Below are 13630 nucleotides of genomic sequence, written 5' to 3'. Positions count from 1 at the left end.
TTCCCTCTCTGCAGGGTAGCCGTGTCATATCAGCAGTAAACAAGCTCCTTCCCTTCAGAAAGCACTCGACAACTCTCCCTAGCCTTGGCCACTCAAGCAGAAACCTGTCCTGCACCCTTCCTTTCACTTTTCCTTTTCCTCCCCCCCCCCTCTCTCTCTCTCTCTCTCTCTCTCTCTCTCTCTCTCTCTCTCTCTCTCTTTTCCCTCTCGTACTAATTTCTCAGTTCTCTTTCTCTTTTCTCTACTTCCATGAGCTCTCTGTCTCTTTTTCCTTACCCTCTTTCCACCTCTGTTTGTCCTGCCTGTTGAAAGAATTTTTTCCATTGCTCTCCCTGTTAAGGTCAATGTGATGAGGGAGGAGGGATGCCCCTGACAAGAAAAATCTATATGTTGTCTTCTCTTAACTCCTTCTTTAAAGCAGGAGCCCAATCTCGTTCTGTTTTAATAGCTGTCAACAGCAACAAACCCACCACTACAACCCCATATCACAACACACGGTTGTCATCAGTTGGTAACTCCAGTGAGTTTGTTTCTTTGCTGGTTAACGTGAGCGTGTGTGAGTGTGCAGGCCTGTTTAGTGTACAGTGGCACCAGCGACTTGTCATGTAAACGCCTCATTTTAATGATGCCTCAGTTGACCAGAAGGAGTGGAAGCATTTGTTTGGGAGAAACAAGGAAAGTGGAATGAATCTTGACCGGCTGCTTTCTGTTAGGCTGAGATGTTTCAGCTGCAAAGCAGCTTAAATATGTTGGTTTCTTATATTTCATGCCCAGTATGGGCTGTATCAGTGCAATTGCGGCAAATTCCCTTCTTCTGTTAACTTTGATTTGAGTTACCCAACTCACGGCGGAATGTTGCCATTGTGCTTTACAGATGGAGGAAAATGAAGAGCTGAGGAGAGCTCACGATAAACGTCGTGAACGCCTGCGTTTGATTCAGACCAACTACAAGGCAGTCAGAGATCAGCTGAAAGAGATGGAGAAATCAAATGGCATGTGAGTACACACTTTACTGTCTAACATTTCATAATAAACTCTTATCTCACAGGAAATTATGACTGCAAATGAATGGTGAAAGATCAAAATATACAGAACCCACATCTTCATAAAATAAAACCTGTGCACACACAAAGCAACTGGGATAACCTCCAGTTTCACTACGCAGCAGTGAGTGAGAGACACTTCAAAGCATATAACTCGCCTTGCCTTATGTTAAAAGCCCTGCGAAACACTACAACCCCCTGAAACCACTCACAAATAGTCTTAGGGCCCCATTGCGCTCCACATGTTGTCTGACAAGACCTGAGTTCTGGATTTGGGAGAGTGGGAGAAATTCCGCTTTTTTCATCTTTGAAAAGCTCAGAGGTTTTAAGCCCAGTCAAATTGGCCCGTTTTGTGCCAAGTGTATGTGCTCTTCGTCTCTTCTCCCTCAGCGTTCATTAAGATGTGAGAGCCAGAGGCTGGAGGTGTCTGGTCCTGGGGGTGCAAGGTGTTTGAGAAGGCCTGTGGAGGAAGGCTGCAAGAGGGAGGAGGGATGAGAGCCATTTCCTGTTTTGAGCTGCTATCTTCAGCAAAAACCACGGGATTTTTTACACAAAGTGGAAAATGTGCTGGAAAATGTCATTAACATACGGGTTTTTTCTTTGTGTTGTCTCCACTAGTCGTTTCCTACTTTGCTGTCTATTTCTTTTCTCCACCAGCGTCATTAAGACCGCTCAGAGAGTAGCTAAAGGTGCGTATATGTGGTGGCCGTGCGGGAGCGAGGTGTTGACCCCGTCAGCTGTTTTCTCTCTGGGTTAATTAAAGAAAACAGCAGTGCAATGTGAGCCCGTGTGAAAGTGGAGTGAGTGCGAGAGCGTGTTCAGCCCTAGGCTCGACTCGGCTCATGTTAGCTCAGCGCGGCTCAGCAGCATGTGTCTGAGACAGTGGGAACAAAGACGGCCATGTAGAGAGAGCCTCGGCAACGTTTCGCTGTTACGAATGAAACGCTCTGAATGGTAACATTGATTTTTGTTAAAAGAAAGCATGCATGTTCCTTTAATAATACAAACAGGGATTTAGTTCAGTATAGAAAGCCTAATGTTAGATTTCAGTCTATCAGTGTCAGTGTATCTGTGTTTCATGAGTGATTTGACATGAAATTGATGCAATAGGCAGCTTTGCCCTTTTCAGTCTTCCTTGGCACCAACCAGTCACTCAATGTTATGATCTTGGCATTCATTTGGCATTAGGCCACATCCTTAAATAGCTGTTAAGCCCACTGGGGTAATGCCCGCCTGAATGAGAGACAATAGAAAATGACTTAAATACTCCCATTAGTGCTAGGAAATCAGGGGCCTAACAAGTCAGCGGGGATAGGCGTTGACTCTCATTGCATTTCGAGCTTGTTAGGGATGTCCCAACAGCTTCCATGCTGCGTTGTTGTAGATGCAGGGGGGTCAGTTTGATCCCCTTTGTGTTCCTGACCAAACGATAAATGGGTAAGTGCGTCTCTCTTCACCTGCCTGTACGAATGCATTTACTTATTTGCCGTGTCTGTCAGGTTTAGAAATGTTTAGACAGTGTCACAATTTTTTTATTATATTTCGTTTTTCAAAATGACCCTCTGGTAAAGGTACTTTCAAAAGTGCTGTGTTGAGTAGTGATCCAGCGTGTTTCAGATATTCTTTAGCAAAGTCTATTCCTATTCTAGCATTTTATCCTTGGGGCTGATGAGTGTTTTGCACCTTGTGGTGAACCCTTTGTATTTGCTCTTGTGAAGTTTTCTCTTAATGTTAAATTTTTCAAGAATATGCTCACCTGCTTTAGAGTGTTTCTCATGTGGCTGAATGCTGTGAAGGGTTTTCTTTAGTATAGAAAGGAATCCTGTACTCGTAGTTTTTTTTAAAAGATATACCAAAGTGTCGATGTAGCAACAACTAATGTTTTTGCTATCTCTCCAATGTATATCTAATAAACTTCCAGCCTAATGGCATATTTCATTTACTTCAAGGGCGTCGTCCACATGTTTTATGTCCACCAAAAACGGCATCCTAATACAAATGCCACACATTAAATCAGCTCTAGACTATTTAGCTGCTTTACTGATGAAGCAAGAATAAAGGAATGTCCCATAGCTATCTATGACAAAACTACATAGGCAAGAAAAATTTGTAAACTCACTGGAATTACCAGAATTTTTCAATTTTTCCCTGAAAATGTGGTATGATCTTTATCAAAATTCCAGTTATGTTCAAAAGTTTTTCTTTTGTCAGTCTCCAGCATTGCCCAGCAAATTTTTGATTAGATGATTGGTTTGTGTGCAATCAGCTGCCAAAAGATGTCAGCAATGTGTCTGTTAGCCAGTCCCGCCCAGAATAGAACTGCCAACCAATCGCAAATCAGAAGAACAGTCCATCGGCTGATCGGTATGCAGGCAATGTGCAGTTGGCCAGTCCCAGTGAAATCACCCTGCCATTCACCATTACTGCACCACCATATTTTCCCAAAATGGTGTGAAGAAGAGAGAGAGAAAAACCCAACTTCTTATTTATATTAGAGAAGGGAAAACGTTTTTTAATCAGACTGGGGATGATGGGGGTGAGCAAATAAAATTAAAGGTTATTAAAGCATCCGTACTCTGATCAAAGTTGCGCCCATAAACAGATTCCCCCTGATTCAGAGCAATTAGCCGCAGCAGCGTGGAAAAGTTCTCTCTGTTTCCTCCTGCTTAATAATGGAAACAAGGATACCATAAGGGAGGATGCACTGAGGCCTGAAGAAGATGGCTCTCTCATGGCTCCATGTTCAACAGCTTTTAGGCCCACTGTAAACAAATTAAAATGTATAAAGCTTTACCATGACTTAATAAAGCTTCTTGCACATTTCTTAAGTAATGCAGATGATACACTGCAAACCGGAAATTGCACAGGGAGAATTGAAACAGCTGTGGGTAAAAGATCTTGTACTTACTCCAGGCACTTTTAATGTAGGTTTGGCTTCATTCATTGTGTGCTTTCAGAGAAATGTCAGTCTCTGTGCCTATAGAGTACAGTAAGGTTATGTATTAAATAGCTTTAGACTCTGGGAAACTAACACACTACTCCCATAGCACGCATGTACGGCCACACAACTACACTCTAAAGAAGTTCAAGGGCTTCAAATTGCTCACGGGGGCATTAGCAGTATTAAATGAAAACATTTGCCATTCCTCAGTAGCTTCTAACTCCCAGTCACCAGGGTTTAACTAGTATTAGCATAGCACGGCGGCATCTAGATAGCCAATAATGACCATGGGAAAAGGACCCCTCCGCAACAGCAACCCTCACAATCCATTTCCACACCCCTGCCACATTGATCGAGTGAAAATGAGAAGTCGGTGTGTCTGTGTGCGTGACAAAAACGGTATTCTCTTCTCATCTGCTTCTTTTGCAATCTGTGGATTTCTCACTAAAACCTGTTTTAGTTTGCAAATGAAAGGCTAATTGGAATTGAATGTGTTGGGCTCTGGCTGATTGATGAGTTGGATGTGTGCAGGGATGCAGTTGGGGGCAGTGGGTGTGTGTGTGTGTGTGTGTGTGTGTGTGTGTGTGTGTGTGTGTGTGTGTGTGTGTGTGTGTGTGTGTGTGTGTGTGTGTGTGTGTGTGTGTGATTTGAAATGGGAAGTTCAATGGAGGCGGCAGCTACTGAGCACAAAGTGTCATTAAGTATTCATAAGTGAGGTGTAGACATTTGAATGACCTCGTTTGCGAGTGTGTTTTTGCCATTATTTACATTTGCATGGCACACAGGGAATGCTCCACTGCCCTGCCACACGGGCAGTGCCCTGGGCTTTAACAAACATGCATACGTCGGTACATGATTTGCCACTGAAATGTCAAAGTCAAGGCTGCTCATTTGAATACTGCTAAAGATGGCTGAATAATAAAAACACAGCAACACTAAGGGGCCTTGTTACCCAGAGTGAATTGGCCAGAGGCAGCAAGTTGATGTATAGTACCAACAATTTTCCCTTGTTAGTAGGTTTACTTTCTAGGGGTGCAACGATATTCGTATCGATATTGAACCGTTCGATACAGTGCTTTCGGTTCGGTACGCATATGTATCGAACAATACAACATTTGTAATTTATTTTATCAATTTTCCTTCTGACGATGCTGTCTGTGTTGAGCGCTCAGTGAATCTGTGTTCGACTACTCCGCCTAGGCTGCACTGTCCAGCGCAGATCCACTGAGCGCTCAACACAGACAACATAGTCAGAAGGAAGAGCGCAGGGCAAGCTAGCGAGACAGAAGTTAAGCTCTGCTTGCAACAAGCAAATTGAACCTCATTCAGATCTGGCGTTTGGAATTATTTTGGTTTTCATGTGACGTATGACCCTGAAGGTAAGCGAGTCATGGACTAAAGTAAAACAGTATGTTGGATGTGCCATGCAATGCTCAATTACATTGGTGTGAACTAGTGTGTTAGCGCAGTTAGCTCGTTAACGTGTTGGCCGTCTAGCCCCATGCACAGAGCGATCGGCGGTAGCTTGTTAACGGAGATTTGCCGTGTTGTGGCGTTAAGGTCATTTCAACGAGATTAACCTGAAAGCACTAGTGGGAACACAACGAATATGACTGCACATTTACGCTGACATCATCCTAGTGCAAAGACAAAAACAACAAGCATGCTACTAACTTTAGCCGAGTCATTTAGACAGCTGTTAGCACATGATTCTCCTTATGCTGCTGAGAATATAGCCCAGAAGAAGCGGATAGTATAGCTTTTATTTTGGAAAGAGACATTTCTCTGTAATAAACTCTCTTTTCCAAAGATGAGTGATTCCTCAATCAGATACAGGGCTTGCAATATCGCTAGCCCGACGTCCCGGGGCTAGCGATTTTTTCAGTCGGGCTACCAAAATCTATCTCTTCCCTGCCCGTCAGGCTATTGTACGAAAAATATATGTCAATGCTTTTGCATTCTTTCAGAAATGTAGCTGGGTAATTATGTCATTGGCATCGGTGAGCCACTGTCAATATGTGACATATTGAAATCGCGTTTGAATTTGCGCTTGTTTTTTTTGCTTTCACTTTGCAATCGTGCGAACTGTGTATAGAGAGCGACAGCACTGATCTGTGAGTGATGATAATTTGTGCACCAATTCCTCTGACATCGTCTTATCAATCGTTAGCTTACTATGCAAACATGACAAGTGAAATCTCCCGCAGCTTAAACATGTGAGAGGTTGGTCGCGCAGAGAATCGCTGAGCTTATGTGAGTGCGTGTGTAAAAGCATTTCAGTTCTTCTGAGCCAAATAAGACAGGTCAGGGTGAAGAAGTGACAGCCAAAGAAAAGCTTACCACAAAACGGAGAAGTTATGACAAATCAGACTATAAGGCAAAAAGAAAGTGCAGCTTTATGGTTTCATGGACAAAAGAATTTCTGTGGCTGTAATATGATGAGCTAAATAACCAGGGCTGCACATAAGTGGTCTGCAGGTGCGCATTCGCTGTCAAAATAAAAAACACGCACAAGGGTTAGGGTTAAATTTAAAAACTGTACTTTTGAGTTAAAATATATATTTATAATTTTAATAAATGACAAATTAAAAATGCATGAACATTTTTTTGTATCGAAAAAATATCGAACCGTGACACCAAAGTATCGAACCGAACCGAACCGTGAATTTTGTGTATCGTTGCACCCCTATTACTTTCCTTATGTCCGTATGTGTGCCAAGTGAGCCTGTGTTTTTCAGTTTCGCTTGTCTATGCATCTACACTTTGGTCTTCTTTTGTTGTGTGTCTAGGCCAGGTGGAAGGATACAGCGTGCAGCGCCGTGGCAGCTGCGGCAAGAGGACAGTGATGCTGTATGGAATGAGCTGGCCTACTTGAAAAACCTCACCAGAAAACTCTCTATTGAAAAGTAAGTTGCCTGCATTAAAAATTCCCTGCCTGAAAACTTCCAATCTTTAAGTTGCAGTAGACTTGTTAGCTCACATGTGCACCTAGAGTTTAGCAACAGTACTGACACTCCCAGCTTGAAGTTACTTGAGAGATGCTTTTCATTTCATGTTACTTCTTTGTTACTTCTTCTCTTTGCTCCTTCTTTTGTCTTTAGTCTGTCTCTGGATGTAGTGTAGCCATTGTCTTGTTTGATCTAGAGAAGCCCCCTGTAACCGTACCACTAACACTGACCCTCTGCAGTGCTACACAAAGCTTGGCCTAAAGCCATGGTCTACCTCTCTCCAGTCTTCCCTAGCCTTCACCTCTGCTCACCTCTTCCCTTCTCTATCTCGTGCCTCTGTAACCTCCCCTTACCCTCTTCCTACTTGTCTTCCCAGTTGTCTCCCTCCGGCCTTCTGTGATGCTGCAGTAGGCTGAGGCCAGAATTCTAGTACTTCCCCACCACCACCCCCTTCATTGCTTTCCCCTCTGCTCACCCCCCTGCCCTGTCCTCCTAATCCCAGCTGAGCTCATTATGATATAGCCCGGCTGGCTCTCTCCAAGCCTGAGCTGTCCGAGCTAATTACAGGCTAGCAGCCCTAGTGCCGCTGATGCTGCCTGTTAAGGGATGTCCGTCCGCCTGCCTGCCTGCCTGGCCACGACTAGAACTGAGCAGACCCGAGCACAATATGATATAGAGGCGGGGCGTGTGGGAGTGAACAGACCGCAGTGAACATGCAGGTTCCTTGGAACTGACCTGCAAGGAAAACCACAAGGGATGGAGAGCTGCTGGCCTCCTTCCTAGCTGTGCAACTGCCTCATCCTTAGGGGTTGGTGTTGATCCCCCTCATGTGCCCCTGACCAGCACTCCACCTCATTTCCTCCTTTCCCGGCCCTCACATGCGACCTCACGACGGTCGCTTGTGGAAAGTAAACTTGGCTGAGATGTTTTTAACTTGCACTTTAGAAACAAAACCTCTCAATTCCAGGGCAAGCATCTTCACACACGTACAGCTCAGCAGGTTCCCTGTCACTTTTCCCATCTTTATTCTGCTCCTCCTTTCATACCTGTTGTGAGAATTAGCAGGAGTGAAAATAGTTTGGGACTGTGAACAAAGCCAGCTTAACCAAAAAGCTTTACTTTCCCGCAACTCACAATGCAAATTTCAGTTGAATGAGTCCATCCTAGTGCAAATAATCAAAGACGGTCCTGTTACCCTAAAGCAAATGCCAGGAAAGACTTGGGGCATGGAGGGAAAAATTTGCTTTTCACTGACTAGTATAATAATAAATGTGTTCATAACAGTTCTGTCAGATAAGTGTAATTGTTGTCTCATAACAGCTAAAATAAAGGCCCTTATTAAGCTTTAAATAGCTAGTGGTTGGTTTAGAGGAGAGTCTCTGTATAAACTCTATTTGTCTTTCATTTGGTTTCCTCATTGTCATGATATCATTCACAGATGCCTTCTTTCACCTTCTCCAAAAACAGCACATTTAAAGCACTGTCTTGAGGCCCAAATGACCATTTCCCACAATGAATATTGCTCTGATAACTTGTGCACAGTGGGTCCCTAAAGCACTAAGAGAGGGTTATCAAAACCAGCCCCCTGTAATCTAAGCACTTGAATAGCAGGGTGAGGAGGAAGGTGAAACAGGTCTGTTCTGTTTGTTCGCTGTGGTTTAATTTAAGGATGAATTAGGCAACAAATTACTTATTATTTGACAACTTTTTACTTGAAAATCATAGCAAACACCTATTGCGTGAACTTGCAGGAAGGATGACTTTTCATGTAACATTAATAAAGGTCTCTTTGGGCAGCACACGCAGCTAATACTAATTTGTTGAGTTTTGAAATGCTTTTGAATGAGTATTATTTTAGGCTCAAGTCTGTATGAATATGAATCAGGTCTGTAAACTGGCAGCACTTTATAATAATGTCACACTATTATGCATTAGTAAGGTCTTAGTTCCTTATTAAGAAGTGCTTAATTAATCATTTATACAGCATTGCTCTTTAGTATGTCATTTATAAATTCAAATATATTTATCCATCGTTTACTGTTATCCCATATACAGCTATCACTACTGTATCGCTATTATTGCTGCTATATTAATGTTAGTAATAATCATAATCATAGACATAGAAATAGAAATAGTAGTATATTTGTATTTATAAATGGCATACTACAGAGAAGTAATGCTATATAAATGATGAATGCACTTGCTAATACCTTTGCTTCTGCACGGACAAAACATTAGTGCTGTTGGTCACTGATGTTAGGTCATAAAGGTGCATTCCAAGCTTTAAAATTTTACAATTCCTACCTCCAACTTGGAAAAAGTCTGTTTCCAAAACAATTGCCTAGAAAACAGGATAAACAGGATGCAATAATTTACAAAATATTAGAACGTATCACCAAGTCAACATATTAAATGCTGACTTACAGTATTTAATGCACGTCTCCACGCTTAAATTTCTCAAAGGTGGCGTGCCAGATTTGGTGACCCCACTTTTAATGTAGCATTAAAAGACTAACAAAAGTTGTGTATTTCCTGTTTCCTGAGAAGTGCAAATTGTTTTATGTGGGACTAAGTTTAGATTATAGGCATATGGTGGGGGAAAAAAGGAGGGAAAAGCATATCCCTGGGGGAAATAAAATGTGGTGGTCCATTTTTCTAATTGTAATTTTCTAAAGGCCATTTCCTCTTTAGTGATTTGATATGCCATGTTGCATTTGGCACAGCTCAGCTTATGCAGTTCCTTACAGCTGGCAGTGTTGCCAGCACTGGGAGGACGCAGAGCATCTTGATCTCCTCTTTATTTTATCTCCCCTAATCACTTATCTCAAAACACGAACAGATTTTTTTAGCTGCTCTTTCTGTTTAATGCCTCTCAGTATTAGGCTATATTCCTGCTGAGCTCTGCTCTATCATGGTTATTTTGCATTTCATCACAACCCATCTCTCCAGTTGTACCATTAGCCTTCCAATATTAGCTGCTAGTTTTTACAGATACTGCTTTAACAGCCACTAGAGTCACACAGTGAATTTCTTTAGTTTTCCACTTTTCTGTAGTGATCGGTGATGCGGGCTCAAAATTATGTCACAATATTTAAAGATAATTTACTGACAATTTAAAAAAAGAAAAGAAAAATAACTGAGTGTTTTGTTGATGCTTGAAAGCAGCATTTATAAATCTTTTCAAATGCACCACAGTCTTCGATAATGCACTTCCTAATTGGAACTCTAAATATATTGAAACAAGATGCCAACAGCAGCATTATAGTAGTGGCCCAGTATCATATCCAGTCCTACAGCATAAGTCAAATATCAACATAAAAGCTTTAAATTTAAAATAAAATTATAGTATAGCCACTGGTCTAAACCTTGGTTTTCCATCCACTGTTTGCTTTCCCTGTCATATGGAGTGCATCTAGCCAGTGCTCCATCAACACCCATTTGAGCCATTTGTTCACATTTGGGTCACACATCACCAGGTAGTTGTTCCTCCTCCTTCATAACCTGATTTTACTCAATGGTCTGTTTTTTTTTTTTTTGCCTCAAGTGGTAAAACACATGTTGTTTCCACCTTTAGTGGGAACAGTTTACTTGCATATTTTGCAGAGTGCTGTGCTTTGCCAGAGGTTGCTAAAGTAGCTTCCTTTTTAGGCACCAAATGGTCATCAGAGGCTGACATCTGACTCTTGCTCTTAGACATGCCTGGGCTTGTGTCCTTGTTGTACACACTAGGGAACATAAAGGCACGCTGTTGCGAGCAATAATAGCATGATAAGATATTTTTATATAACATAAAAACATTTATATTGGTGTTATCACAGCCAGTATGATGTGACATAGCCCTTCTTGCATCTCAATAACATTTCTGAATTGATGCTAGATCACAGCTGTGTTTTTTTTTGTTTTTTTTTCTGAAACAGTTGTTTGGGCAGCGTGGTGGTGTAGTGTCACATTACAACAAGAAGATCCTGGGTTCTAGCTCCCCACAATCATGATAAATGGATGAAGAGATGGATAAATTGATTTTTTTTTAATGGGAAACATTGAGTGTGTGTTAAAAATAGCAGTTTTGGAGGAGACAGTTGACCTAATGTTGTCCTCTTCCCCTCACCCCAAACTGGTCCAGGCAGATGGCCGGGCTCAGGGAGGGCCGTCTGGGGCTCTTGAGGTTTCTTCCTGATAAAAGGGAGTTTTTCCTTCCCACTGTCACAAAAACACTTGCTGATACGGTGTCATGACTATTTTCTCTGTACTAGTGTAAGCACTTTGAAGCAGCTGTTGTTGTGAGTTGTTGCTATATAAATAAAACTGAACTAAAAAAAATTTATATACTGGAAGTTAAAGAACGAGTTTAAATATTTCCATAAGGTTTATGTTAACCCATGCTTTGAACGGTTCATCATTAGGGCCCACTTTGATGGTTTTTGCTGTTCATCGATACAAGGTTTCATACAAACTCCTTTATGTAATAATGTCATCATAACCAGATCAGTATAAAGGGCAATGTAAACATTCAGCATTTAAACCTGTTTAGAGTATCTCTTAGCTTTCTCTATGTTTTTTAAACAAAAATAACATAATAAGACAAAAAATAATAAGACAAATAAACTAACTGACACCAAGGACTATTTCCTACTGGTGTTGGTACGTAGCTGAAAAGCAACTGTGGGCATGGTATGCTAGAAAATTCGCATTGGGATCATTTTATCTGCCTCATTATGCATCTGTCTGCGGCGCTCCATGTCCGTGCTTGTTAATTGTTGTTAAAGGTCTGTTGGTAAAAAGAGGCAGGATTATTTAGGCTCCATAAACAGAATAAACACATGCAGTGCACCCTCAGACTTAAGATGCTATACTCAGACGACATCAAAGCATAAATTAGCTAGCGATTACTGGGGAAAAAGCCTTTGAGATCATTTGCAGTGCTCCTCTGTAGAGAGTGACCATTATGGACGTGAACCTCCCCAATAAGCGACGTTGACTCTAATTAAGTTTAATAAAGTTTACCCTCATATTCCTCTATTTTTTTTCGTTTCATCTTGATTTGCTAAAAGGTATTAGAAGTAATGAGAGTCTTTTGCCTCCCGGACCAGGGCTTAGTTGGAGGAGGGACACATTTGTTCACACAAACAGACACACAAACAGAATGTTATATGCATTTTCCTAAATCAGACAACTAAGGTTTTCCCTCATTAATTATTTGGAAAGTCAGTTACTATGCTAAAAAAAAGCCATCTTTACACTTAGCTGGTAATTATGTTGCAGGCTTTAGTGGGTCATCTTATCCCAGCGGTCCCCAACCTTTTTTGCGCCACGGACCGGTTTATGCCCGACAATATTTTCACGGACCGGCCTTTAAGGTGTAGCGGATAAGTACAACAAAATAAAACTAGTACCGGTACTGAAAAAAAGAAGATTTATTCATAACACACGTGAAAAGACCCAGGAAAACCAAGTTAACGTTAAAAACGATAACAAAATAACGCTGACAACTGATAAAAACCCTGAAAACCATACATTTCACACCTGAGCCTCAACTCTCGCGGCCCGGTACCAAACGACTCACGGACCGGTACCGAGGCCCGGGGGTTGGGGACCGCTGTCTTATCCGATCTTATCAAGACAACATTACAACTCTCACAAACACTATTCATACTTGCAGTAGAAAACAGTGTCTTTTTTTTTGGTCAAATTTAAAAAGATTTTAATGGACAGGCCTTCTCATTCCCATGTTAAAAAAAATACACCATTATGATATTGTTTGATTTCATTTTAGGATACCTAACGGCATCAACAAGCCTCTTTAACCATGAGTAAAGCGGACATCCTAGGTTGTGGTTGTAACACAAATCCCCATTTACTTCTCAGATGATTGGCCTATGGCAGGAGTACCAACCTCTTCGAGATCCACTGCTGCCGCTGCCGCTGCATTGCCCACGGCTAAAAGTAGATCACAGAGGAACGTGAACTCCACCAGTCACTGTTTCTGCTGACAGCAGTGGCTTATCCGCTGAAACTCCCTCCATGAACAAACAGCCTCCTAGTCCGAGTTTAACCATGGGGGAAATCTCCCCACACACCCCAAAAACAGGAATCTTTCCCCAGTGATGAAAATGCCAGTGGTGTTTTCACTTTCTCACCCTGTTCCCCGCTCTGTGCCGAGAGAGAAACCAAGAGGAGGCTGGCGTGTGAAATCACAATGGCTGCGAATGATGCGTTGCGTTGTACACAATTGTGAAGGAAAACACTGGCAGTTTGTGCTCTAAGCTGTTTTCGGCGCAGCACATGTAGAGCTGAGATCAAATGACATGGAGTGGATAGCTTGTGGCTGAAGTACCAGCACAGCATGAGCGCGAAAATGTTTTTTAAAACGGGGCCAAAAGAGCGGCGTGAGACATAGACTTACATTGTAGACCACATCATTAGCAAACATAACACCTGTCTGTTGCCTTTAGTTTAGTTTCTGCCAAGAAACTTCTTTTGCTTTTATGCCTGCTGAGTGTTTTTTTTTTTCTCTTTTACCTTAGGTGAAGCGGCAAGTTGAGAGGGAATTGAAAATTGTCCAGCTAGCTTCATTTGATTTATCATCCTGATTAAAAAAAAAAAGAAAAGAAAAAAAAAAAAAAGACTCAAAGAACTCTGTAGGAGTTGAAGCTTTAGAGAACATTTTCTCCTTAGCAATATGTAGTATATGACAGGAA

General features: G+C 41.8%; 1 protein-coding gene across 2 annotated transcripts in view; it reads left to right on the top strand.

Moving 5' to 3' along the window:
• The window catches only part of cntln (centlein, centrosomal protein), a 94487-nt gene that overhangs the window by 30447 nt on the left and 50410 nt on the right, over window positions 1-13630 (top strand). For both annotated transcript variants that reach the window (XM_085459098.1, XM_085459099.1), the window contains 2 exons: window positions 875-996; window positions 6774-6890. In XM_085459098.1, the coding sequence (XP_085315224.1) occupies window positions 875-996; window positions 6774-6890 (239 nt within the window). The remainder of the gene's footprint in view (window positions 1-874; window positions 997-6773; window positions 6891-13630) is intronic.

Source organism: Copadichromis virginalis, linkage group LG6 (assembly GCF_057382275.1).
Source record: "Copadichromis virginalis isolate Kocher_CV1m ecotype Utaka linkage group LG6, C_Virginalis_male_GT1.1, whole genome shotgun sequence".
Classification (NCBI taxonomy): domain Eukaryota; kingdom Metazoa; phylum Chordata; class Actinopteri; order Cichliformes; family Cichlidae; genus Copadichromis; species Copadichromis virginalis.
This window is presented reverse-complemented; position numbering and strand designations above follow the sequence as displayed.